Source organism: Bathycoccus prasinos (genome assembly GCF_002220235.1).
Source record: "Bathycoccus prasinos genomic : Chromosome_4".
NCBI classification, from domain to species: domain Eukaryota; kingdom Viridiplantae; phylum Chlorophyta; class Mamiellophyceae; order Mamiellales; family Bathycoccaceae; genus Bathycoccus; species Bathycoccus prasinos.
Genome location: NC_024005.1, coordinates 132,965 through 154,781, shown reverse-complemented (window position 1 = coordinate 154,781; position 21,817 = coordinate 132,965). Strand labels below are relative to the sequence as shown.

At 48.9% G+C, this 21,817-nt stretch overlaps 10 protein-coding genes across 10 annotated transcripts; 4 read left to right on the top strand and 6 right to left on the bottom strand.

The window, feature by feature from the left end:
* Positions 1–280: 280 nt before the first annotated feature.
* On the top strand, positions 281–3,532 carry Bathy04g00890 (predicted protein; the record flags this gene model as incomplete). Its single annotated transcript, XM_007513710.1, has 1 exon — positions 281–3,532. One exon carries the CDS (start codon positions 281–283, stop codon positions 3,530–3,532), a length of 3,252 nt encoding a protein of 1,083 aa, XP_007513772.1.
* Positions 3,533–3,616: 84 nt separating this feature from the next.
* Positions 3,617–4,147, bottom strand: Bathy04g00880 (unknown protein; the record flags this gene model as incomplete). Its single annotated transcript, XM_007513596.1, has 1 exon — positions 3,617–4,147. One exon carries the CDS (start codon positions 4,145–4,147, stop codon positions 3,617–3,619), a length of 531 nt encoding a protein of 176 aa, XP_007513658.1.
* A 192-nt stretch (positions 4,148–4,339) lies between these two features.
* Positions 4,340–5,870, top strand: Bathy04g00870 (protein DEK; the record flags this gene model as incomplete). Its single annotated transcript, XM_007513591.1, has 2 exons — positions 4,340–4,767; positions 4,868–5,870. 2 exons carry the CDS (start codon positions 4,340–4,342, stop codon positions 5,868–5,870), a joined length of 1,431 nt encoding a protein of 476 aa, XP_007513653.1.
* Positions 5,871–6,063: 193 nt separating this feature from the next.
* Positions 6,064–9,231, bottom strand: Bathy04g00860 (predicted protein; the record flags this gene model as incomplete). The annotated part of the gene is made up of 1 exon (XM_007513694.1): positions 6,064–9,231. One exon carries the CDS (start codon positions 9,229–9,231, stop codon positions 6,064–6,066), a length of 3,168 nt encoding a protein of 1,055 aa, XP_007513756.1.
* Positions 9,232–9,695: 464 nt separating this feature from the next.
* Bathy04g00850 (predicted protein) lies at positions 9,696–14,990 on the bottom strand (the record flags this gene model as incomplete). Its single annotated transcript, XM_007513700.1, has 1 exon — positions 9,696–14,990. The coding sequence occupies one exon, from the start codon at positions 14,988–14,990 to the stop codon at positions 9,696–9,698; it is 5,295 nt and encodes a 1,764-aa protein (XP_007513762.1).
* Positions 14,991–15,332: 342 nt separating this feature from the next.
* On the top strand, positions 15,333–16,781 carry Bathy04g00840 (unknown protein; the record flags this gene model as incomplete). Its single annotated transcript, XM_007513751.1, has 1 exon — positions 15,333–16,781. One exon carries the CDS (start codon positions 15,333–15,335, stop codon positions 16,779–16,781), a length of 1,449 nt encoding a protein of 482 aa, XP_007513813.1.
* An 89-nt stretch (positions 16,782–16,870) lies between these two features.
* Positions 16,871–17,611, bottom strand: Bathy04g00830 (predicted protein; the record flags this gene model as incomplete). Its single annotated transcript, XM_007513420.1, has 1 exon — positions 16,871–17,611. One exon carries the CDS (start codon positions 17,609–17,611, stop codon positions 16,871–16,873), a length of 741 nt encoding a protein of 246 aa, XP_007513482.1.
* A 289-nt stretch (positions 17,612–17,900) lies between these two features.
* Bathy04g00820 (predicted protein) lies at positions 17,901–18,758 on the top strand (the record flags this gene model as incomplete). The annotated part of the gene is made up of 1 exon (XM_007513812.1): positions 17,901–18,758. One exon carries the CDS (start codon positions 17,901–17,903, stop codon positions 18,756–18,758), a length of 858 nt encoding a protein of 285 aa, XP_007513874.1.
* Positions 18,759–18,887: 129 nt separating this feature from the next.
* Bathy04g00810 (predicted protein) lies at positions 18,888–19,844 on the bottom strand (the record flags this gene model as incomplete). Its single annotated transcript, XM_007513409.1, has 1 exon — positions 18,888–19,844. The coding sequence occupies one exon, from the start codon at positions 19,842–19,844 to the stop codon at positions 18,888–18,890; it is 957 nt and encodes a 318-aa protein (XP_007513471.1).
* Positions 19,845–20,101: 257 nt separating this feature from the next.
* Bathy04g00800 (egl nine homolog 3) lies at positions 20,102–21,478 on the bottom strand (the record flags this gene model as incomplete). The annotated part of the gene is made up of 1 exon (XM_007513686.1): positions 20,102–21,478. The coding sequence occupies one exon, from the start codon at positions 21,476–21,478 to the stop codon at positions 20,102–20,104; it is 1,377 nt and encodes a 458-aa protein (XP_007513748.1).
* Between the last annotated feature and the right edge of the window lie 339 nt (positions 21,479–21,817).

Here is a 21,817-nt window from a genome sequence, read left to right as displayed (position 1 = left end):
CAGTCGAAACTGATTTTGTTAAAACACAGTTGAAAAATTTAAAGTCCCCTTTCTTCATAAATTTCTACTCTCATCTGTAGATATACACAACACACACGCACGCGCGCAAAAACGCGCGACTTTGAGGACGACAACAATTTCATAACTACGACTTGGAGGAGAGCGTTGAAGACTCGCATTAACCACCACCACCACCACCACGCTCTCTCTCTCTCTCTCTCTTTAAAAATCATCATCATAATCTTTCACACGAGAGCGAAGGGGAAAAACAAAGAACAAGATGAAGGAAAACACGACGGACAACATCAAAGTCCTCGTCCGCGTCCGGCCGTTCGACCATCGCGAGAACAATTCTAACAATCAAACGACGAAGTGCGTGTTTGCGGACGAGATATCGAACGTGATCGAATTAAAAGGGAAAACGAACAACGCGCAAGGGACGTTTAAATTTGATTTCGTGCGCAACGAACAGTCCTCGCAAAGGGCGATTTTTTCAACCATTGGCGAATCGGTGGTGGAGAAATTTTTGGAAGGTTTTCACGGGTGCGTGATTGCGTACGGGCAAACAGGGGCGGGGAAGACGTACACCATGCAAGGGTTTGGAGATGCGATCGAAAACGAGGGAGAGGATGACGCGGAAAATAATAAGAGTAACGACGTTGGATTGATCCCGCGAGCGTTGCGAAGGATATTCGAGTTTACGAAAAATACCGCGAGCGATGATGAAGACGTGACGCACGAAGTGACGTGCGCGTATTTGGAGATTTATAACGAGCAGCTGACAGATTTGTTGAGTAGTGGTGATGGTAATGGGGATTGTATCGCGATGGACGGGATGATGGTGGAGGATAGCGGGAATAATACCGGATCGATTCCGTCGTTTGGGTCGTTTAGCGGAGGGGAGTTGGCGATACGCGAAGATCCAAAGAAAGGTACGTTCGTGGAAAATTTGACGAAAGTTAAGGTGAATTCCGCGGAAGAGACGTACGAGGCGTTTTTGAGAGGCTCGGCGAGGCGACGAGTTGGCGAAACGGAGATGAATAGAAACTCGTCTCGTTCGCACTCGGTGTTTTCGGTGACGCTAACTTCGACGACCAGAGGGCGCACGACCAAGGAGAAAAAACGGACGTTACACTTAGTCGATTTAGCTGGTTCGGAGAGACAAAAAGCAACCGAGGCGACTGGGGCGAGATTAAAAGAAGCGTCTGCGATTAATAAGTCGTTATCTGCGCTTGGGAACGTGATAAAATCACTCGTAGATGTGGCCAACGGGAGAGATAGGCACGTGGCGTTTCGAGATTCCAAGTTGACGTGGTTGTTAAAAGACGCCTTGGGCGGGAACGCGAAATGTGCGGTGATTGCGTGCGTATCGCCGGCGTTAATTAACGCGGACGAGACGGCGTCGACGTTGAAGTTTGCGAATAGAGCAAAGTTGGTCAAAGTGAGAGCGCAAGTAAACGAACGCGCGTTTCACAATCACATGAACTTTGGGAATACGCCCTACAAAAGTAAAGCTAATAGTAATAACAATAATACGAACAACAATGCGACCGCTATGGACGCGGAAGTGACGCGATTGAGGGCGATGATTGATGAAATAGTAGCAACGACGACGACGACGAAAACGTCATCTTCATCGGCATTTTTAGCAGCGGCGTTGGGCGAAGACGCGCGCATGGAAGAAGGGGGCGAGAACAGCACTAGCACAGCCTCTTCAAAAATTGCCGAACTGGTCTTAAATGGCATGAAACGCGCGTCGGCTTTGGAAAAGAATATTTTGGAGACGAATCGTGCGAATCTGGTGTGGCAACGAGATGCCGTCGCCAAACAAGCGCACCTCGAATCGAAAGTAAATGATCTCAACGAACTCGTCGAACGTTTAGAACAAAACATCAGCTCTACGCAGATGGTTCTAAAGCTTCGCGAAGCGTCGTTGAAAAAACACGGAATAGACAAAGACGACGTCGACCGCGAGTTATTGGAGTTGCGCAAAATTGTCAGCGTCCCTCCGGAAGTTGTCAAATTGCGCATGGAACTCGCGCGAGTTACCGAGGGATTAGAAAGAGCCGAAGCCGAAGCATCTTCATCCAATACCAAAGGAGAATACGCGAGAATGGTGGAAGAATTAAATTGCATGCGCGCAGTTAATGTAGAACAAAGCGAACTCGCTTCGACTGCGTTGGAGCAGAAGCTCTGGTTCGAGAAGGAGAAAATCGCCCTCTTGGAAAACTTGCGAGAGGTTGAAAGCAAAGTCGAACTCGCGGAACTTCGCGCGGTAGACGCAGAAGCAAACCAATTTCGAGCCGAGAATGCGAAAAGCGAAGCCGAGCGCGCGTATATCGAATCGCAGAAAATCACCGACGACGCGGTAAAGGAAAAAGTCCGAGTGGAATCTACGTTTGCGGAAAACAAACAAGTCATGGAGGAGATGTTTGCACGATTAGAGGAGGAGACGAAGAAGAGAGACGAGATGGAAACGGAGTGTCAAACGTTAAGAGAAGCGAGCCAAACAATGCAAGACCAGATGTTGGAGAAGGGCAAGGAGCTGGACGCGTTCAAAGAGAAGTTGCAAGTCTTGGAAGCGGAAGCGGAGAAATCGAAATCGGCTTTGAGAGACTCCGAGAGCAGTTTACAGAACGCTTTAGGGAAGCAAAACGACCTCGCTTCAGAGACGGAGAATAAGTTAAAAGCGTCTGAGATGGAATTTGGTCGTCAGAAAGAGGAGATGATGCAAGAGAAGATTCAAATGCAAAAATCCATGGAGGAGGAGATTGCGAAAGCGAGAAAGGCATCGGCGGATGAGATTGCGGCGATGAAGGTAAAATTGGACGAAGAGACAACGTTAGCGATAGAAGCTGTGAAAGCGGAGAAAGAGACCATGTTTGATACTTTGAAGAGGATGGAATTAGAGATGCAAACGTTGCGAGAGACTACGGACGAACGCGTCCAAACGGCGGAAAATGTAGCCAAGGAGAAACTCGCGCTCGAATTGAAAGCTTTAGAAGAGGAAACGGAACGCGTCACAAAGGAGCGGGCAAATTTAGAGGCTTCGTTCGATGCTAAACGCGCGGAGTTAGAACGCTCGTTCGAAGAGAAAGAACGTCTGGTCACGTCAACGTGCGAAATGAAAGTTGCCGCATCCAAAGCGGCTGCCGCGAGCGAATTCAAAGCCGCCGCCGCGTTGCAGCTCAAAGTGAAAGATCTCACTCGGAAACTCGAAGAGATGAAAGACAGCAACAACAAAAGCGACAACGCCATGGTGGCTACTGCTACAACTACTACACATACAACTACAACAGCATCAACGCCAACTCCTGTGAAAGCCACAACAACTACTACAAATACATCGCTGCTCTTGAAATCCGGCGGAGCTCGAAGAGTCTTGCAACCGCTCAATCATCATTTCGAGTCGCAAGATAATGAAGACGACAGAGAAGACGATCACTCATTCCACGCGTCGAAGAAACCAAGAACTCTCGCCGACGCCGACGACGATGAAAACCCCCGTTCGCCTCTCGTTCTCAACCGTTGAGAATCCGCTTCGCTAAAATTTTCAAATCTAATACTACTGCATACTGAGCGTTTACGCATCACATACGAGTACTCTCCCCATCTCCTACCGAGGAGGAGGTTTCTTCTTTTTCTCCTCCTCTTCTCCTCCTCCGAAAAACAACCCTTCTTTCTCTAACATCTCATCCACGCGTTGCTCCAATGCATGCTCCTCTTTCTCCAATTTCTCTCTCAATTTCTTCTCCGCGCCTTTCCCGATCGCATCCACCACCTTCCCAACCTCTCTTTTCTCCTTCTCCAAGGTTTCGAATTGCACCCGTAAACCCTCCACGGTTTCTTTCAAAAGCTCCACCGATTGTTCCCTCTTTTTCTCGTTTTCCACTTTCAAACGAGCAAACTCGTCTCTCCGTTTTTCCAACACGTTCGTCGCTCGACGAATCTCCTCGAGTTGTTTCGATTGGTTCGCGTACGCGTCGTACATTTCTTTCATCTGCCGGAAAAAACCACCACCATTACTACCACCACCACCACCGTTTGAATTCGCTCCGGCAGCACCACCACCAGCGGCGGCGGCGAGGGATGATGCGCTAAAAGCGACTCTGAACGTCTTCGATGATGATGATGATGGTTTCATCATTTTTCATCAACAACACAAACAACACCCGAAGAGACCGAAATGAAGAAGTTCAGAAAGAAAAAGTAAAAGGGCTGTCTTTTCAAAATTTTCAAACCCTAAAAGAAATTCGAAACACTCGACACTTTTGGAAAACAGTTTTTCAAACACAAAACTCACGACTAGGTACACGTATAATAAAGAAGAGAGCATACGATGGAGGAGAATACCGAAGCCACGAATACTACGGTTTCTGCGCCCGATGATGCTGCCGCTGAAAAGTTGCCGGAGCAACGACGAGAACCAGAAGTGAGAGCAGAGAAGGAGGAGGAAAAACCTACCGCACCACCAATCGCTCCAACAATAATTCCGGAACCGACGAAACCAACTTCGACGACCACCACCACAACGACGACGACGACGACGAAGAAGTCGATCGCGAAAGAGTTAGCCTCGCACAACTCCGCCAAGGAACCGGAACTGAAAACCGGGAAACGCGAGAGGAAGAAGACGGAGTTTTTATCCGCGACGGTGTTGCAATCCCCAACGAAAAAAGGAGAGGAGAGGAAGAAAGAGCAGGTCGGGAAAGGAGTGAAATTGAGGGAGATTGAAAACGTGAAGTTCGCGATGGACAAGATGAAGCGGTACGTGCGAAAATAACAACAACGGAAGATAATTTTAACTTTAAACTGACCTCTTTTTCTTTGTTTCTCTTTCTCTTCCTCTTTCTTTTCGCGAAAACAGAGACGACGAGCTCCTCGTTCTCGTCCACCGGCTCTTGTACAAGACGCCAGGGAAAGAAATCTCGCGGAAACGAGATATTCTGGACTTTTCCGGTTTCGTCTACGAGGACGAAGTGAAAGACCGAGAGAAGAAAGTCGTCGCGTTGGAGAAAATCTTCCAAAAGCCGCGATTTCAAATCATGGACATGTTCGATTTGCCGAGAGGGAGCGGCGCGGAAGGCTCCAAGGAGGCGCAAATCGAACGAATCTTGAAGTTTTTGGAGAAACCGGCGGCGACGGAAGGGAGACAGAGTAAAGTGGAGTTGAAGGAGAAGAAGAAGGCGAAGGTTGCCGCGAAGGCGACGAAGAAGAGAAAGAAAACGGAGGCGAAGAAGAAGAAAGCGGCGACTAAAGCCGCCAAGCCAGCGAAAGCAGTCTCGAACGAAGTCGCCAAGTTGAAGAAACAAAACGCGGATTTGAAGAAGAAGTTGGAAGCGGCGTTGCAAAAGATTGAAAAGTTGACCGGCGAGAAGGTTGAGCGCGACGACGAGGAAGAAGAGGAAGAGGAGGAAGAAGAGGAAGAAGAAGAAGAAGAAGAGGAGGAGGAAGAAGAAGAGGAGGAGGAAGAAGAAGAAGAAGAAGAAGAGGAGGAGGAAGAGAAGATGCCGGCGAAGAAGGCGAGGAAAGCGCCGTCGGAAGAGCCAGCTGAGCCAGAGAAGAAACGCGAGGAGGAAGTAGTAGCAGTAGCAGCCGAGCCAGAGAAGAGGGAACCTACGCCTTCAGCAGCGATACCTTCGACGGACAACAACGTCAGCGCTAGTGTCGTAGGGAATCCGCAACCGACGGAGCAGCAAATCAGAGAAGCTATCGTCGCGATGTTGCAAAGCGCAGACTTGGACGAGATATCCATCAAGAAGATTCGGAAAGAGTTGGAGGAGAGATTTAATTGTCCCATGAAGGAGAAGAAGGAGATGATTAAACAAATCGTCACCGAGTCCATCGGTATGGGAATAGGAGGGGAATGATCGAAGAAATCGTCATCGAGTCCACGAGTCTGGTATCGGCATGTAAGTCGACGGATTAAAGCTCTATTACGAAAAAGAGCGTAGGAAGAGCACGTATATATGTTCGAATATATTCGTTTTAATAATGTTAATTAAGAATTACAAAGAAAATGGTCGTTTATATAGTCATTTGATCTTGTTAAAGTTTTCTCTTTTACGCCAAGGTTCCGTACTTGGATCCTCTTCGCGCCGAACTCGCGACGCCTTGCGACTCCAAATCGTCTTCTTTCGTTTCAGCTACCAACAACTTTTCTTGTCGTTGTTGTTGTTTGCGGTAGGCAGCTACGGCCGCAAAAACGATAAAGGCACCGGCCAATGGGTAGACGATCGAACTTCTAAAGTTGCTTTCGGCTCCCGAGGCAGCCATGCCAAGGTCGGCGGCTTTGAAAAATCTCCAAGTGCCTCGCTTGCGCTGTCCGAGCATGGCTTCTTTGCCCGCGTTTTCATCGATGATCCAACCCTTCACTTGTCCAGTCTCGTCGTCGTACTCCAATTTCGCCGTCATGGACTTGCCAAACGCTTGAATGTCGTACTCCTTCGTTTCCACGTTCTTGTCCGCGTGCGGGGCGGAAGTTTCTTCTTCCTTAGAAACCTTCTTGGAAGATCCCGTCTTCTTCCCGGCGGCGGCGCCAATCTCAGAGCACGAAGTCAACGGACCGTCCGTTTCATCTTCGCAGGAATACTTCTCGTTGAACGCCTTGGCGTCTTTGAGCAAGTGTAATTGCTTGGTCGACGCCGCGGTACCTTGCCACGTCAAGTGAATCGGCTTATCGAAGCTTTTCGCGTTGAAGAACATCTTTTGCATTGAAACGACTTTCCCGACGTCCCACTTATCCATGTTTTTGTTATAGCTTTTGGCATCATAAAACATGTAAGACATGTCCGCAACGTTGGAAACATCCCAAGAGCCGATGAAATGGTCAAAGTTTTTCGCACCGAAGAACATGTACATCATGTTCGTAACCGATCCGGTATCCCACTGAGAAATATCGCCGTCAAAGTCTTCGCGCTTGTAAAAAGCCTTCTTCATGTCCGTGACCTCAGAAGTGTCCCAGTGCGACATGACGCCGTAGCCAGAGCTCGCGGCGAACTTGTCGCAATTGCCAGTGACTGGATCCTCTTTCAAACACTTGGAGATGGCAGAGTGCAAAGTTTTGTCGGTGAGCTTCACCAAGTCGTGCTTGTGCATCTCCGCTTCCGCTTCTTCGGCAGCTTCTTCCTCCTCGTCCTCGGACACCAACGTTTTCACCGGTACCTTGTCTTCTTTTTCTTCTTCCTCGTCTTGTTCGGGTTCTTCCTTGGTGGTATCCTCTTCCTTCTTTTCGACTTCACCTTTGCTCGCGGCGAGCGAGATGCACGTTTTCACCGGCCCAGTCTCTTTGTCTTTGCAAACAAAGTTCGCTTGGAATCTCGAGGCGCCGTTAAACATGTTGTCTTGCTCGTTCTCCGCCGCTTCACCTTGCCAATCGGACAAGTCTTGAGAAAACTCAAACGCGTAGTAGAACATTTTCTTCATGTTCGTGACGTGCGAAGTATCCCATTTCGAGAGATCAGCGTTGAAGTGCCACTTCTTGTAGAAGAGCTTTTCCATGTTTGTGATGTGCGAAACATCCCAATCCGGCATCTCGCCGTAACCGGACTCTTCGCCATACTTGGTGCATTTGCCGTCCACGGCGGCTTCTTGCAAACACTTACCGATGGCGTTGCGAATTTTGTCTTCCTCCAAATACTTGTGACCGTCTTCATTGAGAGAGTTGTCCTCGTCTTGTTGACTGTCTTTGACGTCAAAGATTTCAGATTTCAACGTTTGAACTTCGCTATCAAGTTTCGCCTTCATGGCTTTGAGCAATTCAAACTCCGAGCTATCACCACTCTTCTTTTCGTCCGCATTCGAGGACGAAGAGGACGAGGAAGGAGAAGATGAAGAGGACGAAGCGGCGCGCTTCTTGTCCAAGACTGTCTTCAAGACATCTTCTTCTTCCTCTCCGTCGTCGTCGGAAGACGAACTGCTGCCCTTGGTCTTGCTCTCCAAATCCTTGTTCTTGTTCTCGAGATCGGATAACTGTTTCATCAACAACATCTTCTCCGCTTCGAATTTGGAGTTTTTCACCGTTTCCACATCCTCGCTGCCTTTGCGCGTCGTCCCCTCGGATTCACCGAGACCAACGCCGTCCAACGAAGACGCGTACGAACTGAAACTGTTCGAGGTCACTTTGTTTTGGTTGTACTTGCTCGGTGTTTCGTACCGCGGCTCGTACGACGGATCGAACGATTTCGAAGACGTGACGTACTTCTTCGCCTTGGACTTCAAGCTTTCAATTTCTTGATTCAACTCGTCGTCGTTCTCTTCGTCGAGTTCTTCTTGTTCTCGAGACGAGGAAGAACTCTTACCTGAGGAGGACGATCCTCCGAAAGACTTCTTTATCTTCAAGATTTCGGACAGCGGAATACCTTTGTCCTCGGCTTTCAAAAACGCTTCCACGTCTTCGTCCGAGATTTCGGTGTGGCCCAACTCGCCGGACAACGGGCGCGGCTTAGAAAGGCCCCCGTCGCCGCCCTCCGACGACTTGCGAAAATCGCCGCTCAAACCGCCATCCTTCCTCATGTAGCTCTCCTGCGGCTTCCACCCTTCGTTTTCTCGGCACTGATGCACCGGCCCTTCGATCGCGTCCGGACAGTTAAACCGTCTTTGAAACTCAATAGCGCCTTGAAACATCCCGGGTTGTGGTTGCTTGTGCGCCATCCCGCCTCGCCACCCCCACTTGGAGATGTCTTGGTTGAAATCGACGGCGTAATAAAACATGTGATCCATTCTTTTCGCCTTCGTCGGTCTCCAGTTGGAAATATCCGCGTTAAAGTTCGCTCGTCCAGTCGGTTCCCCGTTGTTCTCGATCACGTGCGTGTACCCGCTGAAGGCCCAACTAAAATCGGTTATTTCCGAGACGTCCCAATCTTTCATCGCGCCGTATTTTTGGTCGTAACACAACCCGTGCACTGGAGATTCCTCCAAGCACGCTTGCACGGCTTCTTTAAAACTCGAGGATTCCCCGAACGGCCCGCGTTCGTTCGGAATCTTGTGATGGTTCGGAAACGCGTACGGGCCGAACTTCTCTTCCTCCATCTCGTACGACGCTTGGTTCTTTTCCGATTTAAAGTCGAACGCGCGCACAAAAACCGACGACGAGATTGAGTGCAACGCGAGAATTCCACCGACGGCTTTTACGAGAGAAGACGAACCTTTGCGACGACTTTCATCACCGCGACTATTTAGTGTCGTCGTCGTTCGAGAACGACCGCGAGAGGTTTTTCCCCTTTTTGTCATTTTGAGAGTAATTTCGTTTGTTTCTATCCAGAGACTCTCTCCTCTGCTCGCGATGATGAGATTGGAAATCGCAAATCACAGAACACGCGGCCCAAATCGAATGATGTCGCACGAGAACAACAGAGAAACGAGAAAGAGTATTATATGAGTACTTCTCGTCGAGGGCAGCACACGGTACTCACACAAAGAGAGACAGCGATAAAGAAAAACTCTCCGTATTCGCTGTTCTTTTAGCAGCGTGCGCTCTCTCTCTGAGAAGATATCTAGAAAGAGCGATTCGCGCGTCGACTTTTTGACGTTGCAAGTGCAAAGCAGAGAGAGACGCGGCTTTGTGAAAAAAATGAATTACGAAAAGAAATGAAAAAAAGGTAGTTTTTTGTTGAAAGAAGAAAATTTTGTTTTTGTTGGTGCTTGGTGGTGGTACACAGAGACATACTAAAAAGTAACAAATCCGTGGTAGTAAATTAGAACTCGGGCGCGTCTGGAATGACGATGTTTAACTGCGACCCGCGCTTCTTTTTCTGCTCCCTCATGGACTCGGTGTGCACGTCCGCGAGTAATTGCGCGAAGAAAGCTCTTTTGTAAGACTTTAAAGAGTGCTTTCGCGCTTCTTTGTTCTCGCTTCCGACGCCGTCTTCGTCTTCGGAAGAAGAGGAGTCTTCCTCTCTTTGGTCCTCTCGTCGAAAGTAGTGTTTACCACCGGAGGTATTGTTGTTTTTGTCCGCGTCGTCTTCTATGCAAGATTCCACGGCTTGCCTCCAGGCGTTGTACATGACGTCGGATGTTTTCAAGTCGATGAGTTCCAGAAGCGTTTTCTTGTCCCTGGCTAAAGTGGCGAGGACGAGCGTCCACTCGAGATTTTTCGAGCGTTTGACAACCTCTAACGCGTAGCGTTCGTCGTTATCGTCGTCGTTATCTCTGTTATCAAAAAGAGAAGACGATGATCCCGTCGACATTGATCCTCCTCCTCCTCCCAATCGTCTCTGGGATAAAGCAGTGTCCACGGCTCTTTTCAAAGCGCCGCTGAACCCGAGCGCTTTCGTTTTCACTTCTTTCTTCTTTCTCCTCCTTGTCCCTCTGGGACTCTTCCTGCTGCTTTCGCTGTACGTCGGCGACGTTGGTGGAGAAGATAAAACGCTTGTTTTATCGTCAAAATCTTGGTTATACTCGTCGTCGTCGACGTTAAAGGAACACTTGCCGTCCGCCTCTCGCACGAAATAGTCGTACACGTCAAACGCTTCTTTCGGTACGCGACGGTAAAATGCCCCCAACGAACGCGCGTCGACGTCAAAAACAATCTCATCGAGTTTGTGCTCCAACGCTTTTTCTAAAATCAGCCGCTCTCTCCTTAGCATTTCAATCTCTTCCTTCTTTTCTCTTCGCGTGAGTCCGTTGGCGTTGTTCGTACCATCTTCATTTTGACCACCACCACCTCCGAATAGCATGGAAAAGAAGCCACCACCTCTTTCCTCCTCCTCGAACTCGTCATCATCATCGTTAGTAGCATCGATTTTGTCCAGCATATCAAAACCAATCGATAAAAACCGAACGACTTCTCCAATCAACGCGAAGTCTTTCAAGACGAACGCGGCGTCTAAAATATCGTACGCTAATTCGCGTCCACTCTCTTCGCCGTCCATGTAGCAACTGACGACTAAGCCGCGACTAGCGACGCGTAACCGACCTCTGTCGATGGCAGCTTTCAGTAAAGTAGACGCTTTTACGCCGCACGATTTGAACAGTTTCGGCCAGATGTCTTGATCGGTTTTGCGCGCGACAGAAACGACGACGTCTGGGAACTCCTCAAACTCGCGAGCGAGATTTAACGATCGCTTGAGAAGTTCTCTTTTGGTAATGTCATAGCTAACAGATTTATAATATACCTCATCGTTGCCATCATCGCTGACTTCGTTGCCCTCGTCTTCGTCTTCGTTGTCGAAATCATCACCTTGTATTTGCTCGAGAGCGTCGTGAATCAACCATTCCAAAGCGTACGAAAACAATCGTCTCGAACGTTTTCTCGCTTCCTTGGCTAATATTCTCGCCGCACCAACGTCTCTCCTCGCGAGAGATTTCTTCAATAATAACGGTAATATGGATTTTTGAACCGAGCTGACGTCTATCCTGCCGCCACTGGCGCCAAAACTACGTTCGTGATGGAGACGTCTGGTAGCACAAATCGCTCGAAACTGTTCCAAGTTTATAGATATCGGGAACGAATCGGAATACTCTTCGTCAAATTCGTGCGCATCGAAGCCGTCATTATCATCATCATCGTGTTCGTCATCGTCGTCGTTTTCTTCTTGAACGGTCATAAATAAATCGTCCCAATCTTCGTGTCTCGCCTCCAATCCGTTCTCGCCAAACGTCCACCACGCGTTGTCGACTTCGGGCAAAACGCCGTTCCCCGTGAAATCCGTCGAGCGCGCGGCTAACCAGAAACGCTCGGTTATGTTAGTACTGACTTTGTTGCTGTTGTCGTTGTTTTGGGAAGAACTTGTTTTAATTTTGACTTCTTTCCCGGCGTTTTGGCCGGAGAGTTTCAACACACTCAAGGTCCCGCACGGTCGCAACAAAGCGCACATGGAAGGCGCCGGCATCGCTCTCGGACTTTCGTAGGCGTGATTCGATACCCACAAAGCAGCGGCAATTGGTGGGGCTAACGATTCATCTCCACTAGCAACCCTGCGTCGACCGGAAACGTCTCTCGCGACGCGAAGTTCGGCTTTAATAGCAGCTGCTGCGGTATTCTTCGCGCTCGTCGAGAACGACCCGCCGAAAAGAGAAGAGACGAAACTCCCGCCGATTGAAGTCATCTCACTGCTGTTCACGCCTCCAAAACCGTTCACACGGACTTCAAACAAAGCAATCTCACACGGTGGTGATATGACTAAGACGTGCGAGCCGCACGCGTCCAACGCCACCGGAGCAATAGCCCCGAGTGAATGCGGTTTTACGATTTCACACTGCTCGTCCAGTGGTTGCGTCGCCGCCGCGTATACGCGCAGTTCATGCTTTGTCGGATCGTCCGTTCGAGAACACGCGACAGCTAACGCATTGAACGCGACGCCTTCATTTTCTTTGTTCTCCCCGGACGCATCTCCTCTCAGCGTAAGCCAAGCCATTTTTGTGACGCGAATTCTTTTCTCTTTCGAGACGTCGCGAAACATGCGCCATTTTTTCCTCGTCAGCGAATACGTCACGAATCCTCTCGATCCAGCGACGGCGATGTCTAATCCATCCGGCGAAATGGCGATTTTGCGAGCCGGAAACCTCGTCGCGATATATTCCGATGGAAGTAGCTCGTGTCGACAACGAAGCGGTTTCGGAGGCTTCGAAGAGATTCGAGCGTCGCGTTCTCGCTTCTCTTTCCTGCGCTTGAGTTTTTCGCGATATTCTCGTCGCTTTTGTTTCTTGAGTTTATTTTGAAGATGTCTCGAAGACGGAGAGAGCACGGCCTTGTTTGCGACATCGGTGATACCATTCGTGCCATCATTGAATCGGCGCTTTTCGATAACATCTAAAGATGACGAAGACGAAGAAAAGTTATCAAAAAGATCAGCTTCGGAATCGTATTGATTCTCGTCGACAAGTTCGCCGTCGCGAGTCGAGGTGCCGTATTCGTCGTCGCTCTCGTCGTCTTCTCCGTAATGTGTCGCAGCGGTCGTCTCGTCATCTTTATCCGAGTCGTCCGAGTCATCGTCTTCCACGAAAACGATGCGATCGGCGCCGAGAAGAACGCCGGATGTTGGTTTCGTCGAAGCCGCTAACTGTTCTTCTCTCGATAAAGACGTGTATCTTTGTCGCGACATGCGACTGTTGCGAGGGTGTACTCTCACGTTTGCATCCGGTGGCGAAATGACGAACGAGATTTCCCGAAACGTACTCCTTTTCAAAGAAGAAGATGATGATGACGATGTAACAGTCGCGACGTCGAAGAGAGAAAACTCCGAGTAGAAGCTCGAGGCGTTACCGTTCCAACACAAACATCTAGCGTTGAATTTAGTGGAAGCGTCTTCCTCCAGCAATGACGACGATTCGTGCGCATACAATTTCGTACCTACCCGAGACCACACGCTCAAGGGCATGCCTTTGCCACTATTCGCAACCGCCAACGCGTCTCCAGATTTCGTCCAAACTAATGAGCAGACGCCGCTATCCCCTCGTTCTTCTTCTTTACTATGCCTAAACCTTCGCTCGAATCGAATTTTTTTCTTTCTCCTCGCTGAGGCAGCCGCGAGTGACGTGACTATCGAAAAAATATCCACGTCCCCTGTGCCAGTTCCTACGGCTATTCTTTGAATGTTATCTGTGCTATGCGCGGCAATTGCGGAACAATTTCCGTCTCCTAACCACGAGATTACTTCCGTGGTGGTTTCTTTTTCTTCCTCTCGCGAAAACGCGACAACTGCGCATCGCCCGCTCGCGAGCGCCACCACGCACGAAGTTTCCTCGCGATACGCCGCAGTCGTTCGTATACTTACCACGGCATCGCGTTGCCGCTCTTCTTTTTCTTCTTCTTCCTCTTCTTCTTCTTCGGTATTTACCGTTGCTATTTTTCTTGCTTCTCTCGGACTTATACTTCGAATGTATTCCTCTTCGTCTTCGTCGGAATATCTATCGTCGAATTCGAAATCCGCTCGTTTTTCGTCGTCCTCATCTTCGTACTCTTCGTCGCCTGAAGTATGACCCAAACTGTGACTGTAACTCATTCTGCTCGTCCTTCTCCGATGATGTTTCGGCGCGAGCGCGGCGCAGACATCGTTCGCTACCAATATTTCTTTCAAAACCAAATCGGAAGAATGCGTCGTCGCGTAAAGTTTGCCTTTCGGAAAAACGTCCGCGTACGCCAATCCGCCTCGACTCGTTCCGAAGAAAACGCCTTGGCCATCTTTCGCGCACGCAAAAGTCGTCGCAACAGACGATGCGGATGCGGATGATGTCTCCAAACCTTCTTCTTCCGGCGCTAAATTATTATTATTACTATCGTGCGAAGGCGACGACGAAGAAGGATTGGAAACAACTTTAACCTTAATCGCCCTCTTCAACACGCAACTCGCCGACCGCATCGTGCCGCATCTCTGTTCCGAACCGCCTCCTCCTCCTCCTCCTCCTGCGTTGTTTGAATTGTTATTACTAGTATTATTCTCGCTACTCCTACCGAACTCCTCCACGTTCCCTACGCTGACCAAAAACACCAGCACGTTCCCAGCTCGCGTCAACACGAGCAAAGTCCTCTCTTTGTGCGACGCCGACATCGACTCGTCGTCGTCGTCGTCGTCGTCCTTTACGCCGTTCTCTCTTTCGTAATAATTCGGTTTCCACTCCGCGCACACGTACTCCGAAGCAGCAGCAGAAGAAGAAGATTTCATCTTCGCGCAAAGCAACGTCCTATTTTGCCCGGAATCCCACAACTCGATGCCTCCAATCGAGGTCACGATCGCGAGCATCCGCGAGGTTTGGTCCAGAGATATCGACACGATGTATATATTCTTCTTTTTACTTTTACTCTTTTCTTTTCTCGCTTTTTGTCGTCTTCTCCTCCTCTCTTCTTCCTCTTCCGATGTTGTTGTTGTTGTTGTCGTCGTTGCTTTTCGTCGATGATGCTTCTCGTTGGTTTCATCATCATCTACTAAAAGTCGTCGTTCGTGTTCGTCCTCGGGGTCGTCTTCAGAAGCAGAAGAAGACAAACACAAAGAAGAGGAAAAAGAGAGTAAAGGAGAGTCTCTCTCGATCGGCCACCCGTGCGCGAATCTCATCGCTCTTCTAAATCTCTTCTAACAACAGTAACACCTATATGAGGTATTTTACGTGTCGTTTTTTGAAGGAATTTTCCCCCAATGGAATAACTCCATTTTTAAAGCGCACTTTGCATTTACAACTCGCGCACTTACACGTACACTCACAGAGAAAGAGTGAAAACGAATGCACCTCCGAAAACACTTTGAGCGCGTGAAATCATATTTTGCGGGGTTTTCTTGTCTGCTGTGACGAGAGCACTACTCTACCACTCTGTGAGTACCACGACTCTTGCTTTGAATTGAAGAGACCCCCAAAGTGAGTTCGTTACACGTGATGAGATGAACCCGCCGTGGAAGAAAATGAATCATCCTTTTCTTTCAATCCTTTCGATCACGAAAGCGCACGCGCGCGGCCCACCTCTGCAAGCGACGGTGGCGCTATTATTCGGGACAATCATGCACGCCTTCGCCGGCCACTCGGACGACGGGTATAAAGGGTTCACCTTGTGGGTGAATATCTCTCTCCTTTTTCTCATAGATTCGAACATTGGAAGCATGATGCGAAAGAGTTATTTAAGGATTCTGGGTACAGTTCTCGGCGGCGCGCTCGTGGTGCCGATGATTGTCTCGGTGCACGAAATTCGGAAAAAAGATACTAATTTGTGTGAAGTTGCATCTGGTGCGATACTCGCGTCGAGCGTCGCATTGGTGAGCTTAGTATGCAGATGTTATAAGAAAAAGTTTGGCGCGAAGTACGAGTACATGTTCGTCGTGTGCGAGTTGACGTTTGTCGTGTGCGGGGTTGGAGGGTTTTATAAGGAGGAACCGGTGATTAACGCGTTGGAGCGGGTATTGTCGGTAGTGATGGCGGTGGTTATTGCTTTAGCGGTGGCGAGGACGGTGACGCCGATTTACGCCGCGGATGCAGCGAGGATGGACGCGGCGGAAGCCGCGAAGGAAATTAGAGACGTGTTGGGTATCATCGTTGACGTCTATTTGAATTTTTCGTTCGAGGGTAGCATGCATACGGATGACGACGGAGACGGCATCGACGACGCGTTATTCGAACGATTGGAGAAGGACTCGCTCAGTCAAAAGCAGCAATCCGCGATGAGTCGATTGAGTCGCGTGGGAGGGTTGATATCGGCCGCTGAAGTAGAAATCGGGAAAACCTTCAACGGGCAAGAATACCGGGTGTTAGCGCAGGGGTTGAGTCGGTTATACAACGCGATGATTGCGATGTTATTTCCGTTGGAATCTGGATCGGTGGCGACGGAGTTGGTACGAAAGTACCGACATTTAATCGATGATGTTCAGAAACAACTAAACGTAGCGCTCACGTCGATGAGCGAAACGGCGCTGATTGAAAATCACAACAGCGAAGAGTGCGTGGTTTTGTTCAACGCGATGACCGATGGCGCCGTGAGAGCTAAGTTACGTTCGGATGTGCTCGAGAGAGCGTTGGACGAAGAAGAAGCGAAGTCGGGGAGGCAATCGCTCACGTCGCCGAGCTTGTATACCTTCACGCAGTTTGTGAAAACTTACGCGCACGTCACGACGTACGTTCTCGTGTGCGTGTCCAAATACAAACCCTCGGAGTACGATAAAATAGCAAACGCGTTGGATAAATCCGAGCGCGAAGAGGAAGAGCAGAGAAAGAATGAAGAGGAGGAGGCTGACGACGGTGGCAGTGACACGAATAGTCATTCGAGTACGCGAAAGTATAAGTATGCAGAACGACGGAGTTCCATGAAGTATTTCACGAAAACGAGAATGGGGGGTGGGAAAAGTAACGATAGTAACGTGTGAGCGAACATTTGAAGTGAATTTTATTCTTTCTTAGCGCTATCTATTGTATTTAATCCTAGGTTGTAGTGTTACAATGACGAGAACTATTTCTATCCCAAGGCTACGTCTTCCTCCTCGCCATCGGCTATTCCTTCATCGTCTTCGGCGTCTATATCTTCTTCTTCCTCTTCTTTGTATTCTTTGTCTTCCGCCAGCGCGACGAGCACCACGCTCTCTCCTCGCAAAAACATCTGACTCACTTTCCTCTCTCTCTGTTCGATGACTCTTCTCCTCCTCGTTTTCGTCTCCCCTTTACCGTTTACGTATTCCTTCTCCTTCCTCACCCGCACCGAATACCTCTCCTCGATATCGTGCGCCACAAAATTAAAGTACTTATCGAACGCCGATATGTTACACTCCATGCACCCTCTCACGCCTCGCTCGTTCCTGGTCACTATTTTCACCCGCTTCTTTTCGTGTAACGCTCGGTAAAGCAAGGACAACGGTCCTCCTCCTTTAAACCGACTGGCGATGACTTCTACCGCGTGCTCTCTCTGCGCGAATTTTTTCTCCGCGTCTCTCAGTCGCATCGCTCGCGCTTTCAACGCTTCCTGTTTTCGTTTGCTTTCCTCGCTTTGCCTCGGGAGTTGATTTTTCATCTCTGAATCCAAAAAATCCGGATGCGTGCGCGGTAACATGAAGCGACACTTGCCGATGTGATCAAAAATTGGGTACTCGTAATCATCGTCATCATCATCGTGCGTATCATCTGAATTCAGCGCGTCCAACGCGGAGAAGTTTTCGGAGAGGAAGAAGTTTTTCCTCTCGTCTTTCTCGTCGTTATTCATCATTTCGTTCAAGAATGTGTTGTCGTCGTCGTTGTTGTTGTTGATACCGATGACGACGACGAGGACGAAGAAGCTTTACTAAAAACGAGCGAGGAAAGCGGCAAATATTCTTCTGTGTCTTCTTTTTGCAACAACAAAGTCGTCGTGCAAAATCGATATCATCTCGTTAGTATTCGTCTTCTTCACTTGAGAAAAGTCTGGGGAAAAACGAGAGACGTGACTTCCATTTTTCCTCACAACTCATGAGTTAGATACACAGAACGAGTATTACTACGGAGAGAGTTCGAGAGCAATGTCGTCGTCATCTTTATCAGGAGGAGTACCAGGAGCAGGAGGAACGGGAGCGTTAACATCACACGACGCGTTGCTCCATTTGGACCCGCAAATCCGACTGTACGTGTTGCTTCCCATCACGATCGCGATGTTCTTCGTCGGGGTCATTCGGCACAACGTTTCGAAAATCTTCGGGCAAGGATCATCGTCGGGGAAGAAAATCGACCACGACGGGTTAAAAGAAGCGCAAGCGGTCGTGAGAGCGACGAGGATTGCGCAAAACTGTGGGTATTTAAGCGAGAAAGGATTCGAGAAACGGAGAGAGTATTTCTGCAACGAAACCGTCGGCGTGTTCAGTCAAGAGAGCAAGAAGAGCAACGTGCAGCAACAAATGCTCTCGGATCCGTCGATGTTGAGCGAAATGTTGACGAAGAATTTGAACATGATCGTTCCGAACATGCTCACCATGGCGTGGGTGAATTTCTTCTTCACTGGGTTCGTGGTCGGGAAAGTGCCGTTTCCGTTGACGCAAAGGTTTCGATCGATGTTACAACGCGGGATAGATTTGCAGAGTTTAGACGTGACGTACGTGTCGTCTTTGTCGTGGTACTTTTTGAATTTTTTCGGCCTCGGTGGGGTGTTCGGTTTAGTTCTAGGGAACAACACGTTGAACGACACGCAACAGATGAGACAGATGTCGATGATGGGGATGGATACCGGGAAGGCGTTTAAATCGGTCAAGGAGAACTTGGAGATGATTGCGCACGAGAGCGCGATCGAGGAGGTGGCGGAGAAAAGAGCGACGGTTATTCTGAGAGAGTTGAACGGAGGGAGTTCGTTTATGAAAGCCAGGAAAGCGGCGCTGCTGAGTAAATAGACGAGAGTTCTTCTTCGACGTAGAACAAACGAAACTAAAGTTATAATAGGCTCTTAAAGCGTTGTGTATAACTACTACTACCGGTACCTGTACTACTACTATTACTACTACTACAACTACTACTAAATGCTAAAGGATCCCGCCTTCTTTTGCCATCCTGTACCGCTTCTCGCCCAATTTCCTCCGCGTGATCCACGGCGGTTCAAACGGCGGCGCGTTCTTCCCTTCCTGTCCAACCTTCGCCCTTTCCTCATCGTTTGGGTCAAACACCCGCATCCTCTTCCCCGCCTCCTGTTCTTTCACTTCCACTCGAATATGTGTTCTCGCTCGGTGCATAGTCCCAGCCTGCCCTTTCGCTTTCACGTACATCCTTTTCAAATACTGTCCTTTCGTCGCCGTCGCTTTCGAAATCACGCAATTCGCGTCCACGTACCCGTCCTCCGGTTCTCTCCCGAGACCGACTATCGCGTTAAACTTTGCCGAATTAATAATCTGGTACAACTCGTTCGCCACTTTCTTCTTCGGCGACAATTTGCACTGAATCAACGCCTCTTCCACGGTTATCCCGCCTCTTAAAATTTTCAGAAACGCTTGGAACCTTTTCGTCGACCCTTTCGCGTTCTTCTTCAAAGCGTAGAATATTTCCTCGGATTTTTCTTTCCCTTCTCGAGTCACCGATGGGTGGAGTTTCAGATTCCCGAGTTGATCCGATAAAACAGAAGAAGAAGAAGACGTTTGCTCGTTTAACTGGTTCTTCTTCATCGGTGCGCGCTGTAAAGGCGACGGTAAAGCTTCCTCGTCGGCTGCGTTTTCTTTGATGGCGGTAGTATTCTTAGGAGTATTCATAGGATTCTCGTCGTCGTTCTCGTTGTCATTCTTCGCCGCAAAACGCATCCCGCTCGAGGAGGAGAAATTGGATCGAAAATCGATCGTCTTCCTCGCGTTCACTTTATCGGTAGTATCATCATCACCACGAAAGAAGAAGGCAGCGTTATTCGCACGTTTTATTAAAAACGGTACTAACGGTCGTCCCCCTGTCGTTCCTCGTCCTCGTCTGAGCAGCGAGAGCAAAGAAGTCGCGCGCATTTTTCGTTCTCGAGAGCGGCGGCTTTGTGTGAGGTTTTTCACACACGAAAACACAACAAAGAAAGAAAGAAAGAAAATAATACGACGAATACGAGGAATGGAGACGATATTTATGACTCGCTTTGAAGAAGCGCCGCGTGCGCTTTTGCTATTTCTAGAAACTCCTTTCTACTTTCTACGACTCTATGCGACGAAGAGACTCCTTTCTACATTCTACGACTATACACGACGACTCTATGCGACGAAACGACTATACGCTACAAGTACCAAAAGGAACAAGCGAAGCGTTTTCTTCTCTCGCTCGGTTCAACCGCGTGGTACATCGTATCGGACCAAAAGAGCACTAACCGGTCTCGAATCGGGTTCACGCGAACGGGGGTCGAATCCTCTCCTCCTTCCGGGTACAAGAGTAAAGCGCCGCGATTTTCGTTTTCGTTCCATTGAGAGTTGAGATAGTACACCGCGCTAATTTTACGAGGGTCGCTCGCGTCGTCGTGATCTAAATGCTTCACGAAACCGCCACGATTGGACGAATAGACGGAGAGCATGACATTTGAATGGTAATCTGTCGGAGAGAGAAGAAGATGTTTATTACTTCCATCCTTCTTTTCGTTGAAGACGTTGCAGAGAATGTCACCGAGCGTGTCGCGAAGAAATTGACTGAGCGCGCCCAAAGCTACCGGGCGTTCGTCTCCAGTCAACCAAGCGATTTCGTCGTCGCGATACTTTCCTTCTTTCTTTTGCGTCGTTGCGTCGTTTTTCTCCTCATACGCGAGCTCTCCCGATTTGAATTTTCTTGTTCCCGGATCGCTTTCGTAAAATTTCATCGCCGCTTCTTCGCAAATCTTTGAGTTTTTCTCGCCGAGCACGCCGTCGATAACTACGTAACCTTTCCGATGCATTTCGTTCCGAATCTCTTCCCTGCTCAAGACTATCTTTTCGCTCGGAACCGTAATCGACCACAAAATATCGTTCTCGTACCTCCGTACCTCCGGCCGCATCAACTTCTCTCCGATTAATGATTTTTCCACCGCTCGCGCCGGAACGTTCGCTTTCAACACCTCAAACGCCAACGCCCTCGCGAAGTGCGCAGACGACGCTCCCGCATCCGCCAGTCTCTTCGCCAAGTTCAACACTCTCGTCACTTCGTCCTCGTTCTGCGCGATATTCAGTTCCGCCATCAACATCTCTCGACTGGCGAGAGACGACAGCGCAAACGTAATCGCTTTAAACTTCATCTCTTCTTTCTTCGTTTCTTTTTCCAACGCCTCTTTCACTTCCAAAACCGCTCTCAGCGCCGGCTCCTCTTCGCATTTAGACGTCTTCGCCTGAAAAGCGTCTCGAACGGCCACCGCGTATGCCACCGTCCACCTTTCTCGTAACCACTGTTCATCAAAGCCTCCTCTTCTCGTTGTCGTCGTCGTCGTAAATCTCTTCTTCGCAACAACAACAACAGACCGACGATGATGATGATGAGAATAATAATTCGCGAACGATGATGATTTCAACGACGACGAGGCAACGACAAAACTCGTTTTTCCTCCACTCAATAACCCCCACCTGTCAAAGCGAGGAAAAAGAAGAGGCGCTTCACGCAAAGACGACGAAATCGCAGAAGTAGTGTTCCTCCTCATCCTCGCGCGCACGAAAAAACTTTCGAAAGAGAGAGATGTGATGATGATGAGAGAGAGATTTTGATTGGAGACTTTATTTTTAATAACGAGAGACTTTTTCTCGTAACGCTTTTTTTGTCTAAAACGAGGAGCTTCTGCTATTCATTTCTGAGAAACTCACACACAGACACAGAAGAGAAAGACAGTCGAACTTTTTTGGGCAGAGAAGGAGCTCTCTCTCTTTTTGACTTGCTCTCTTATAAAACACAAAGAGAGAAGAGAGAGTTTTGACAGAGTTCCCGTCACTTATAAGCTCTCTCTCGCTTCTTAGCAACACGTTAGTATTATTATTATTATTAG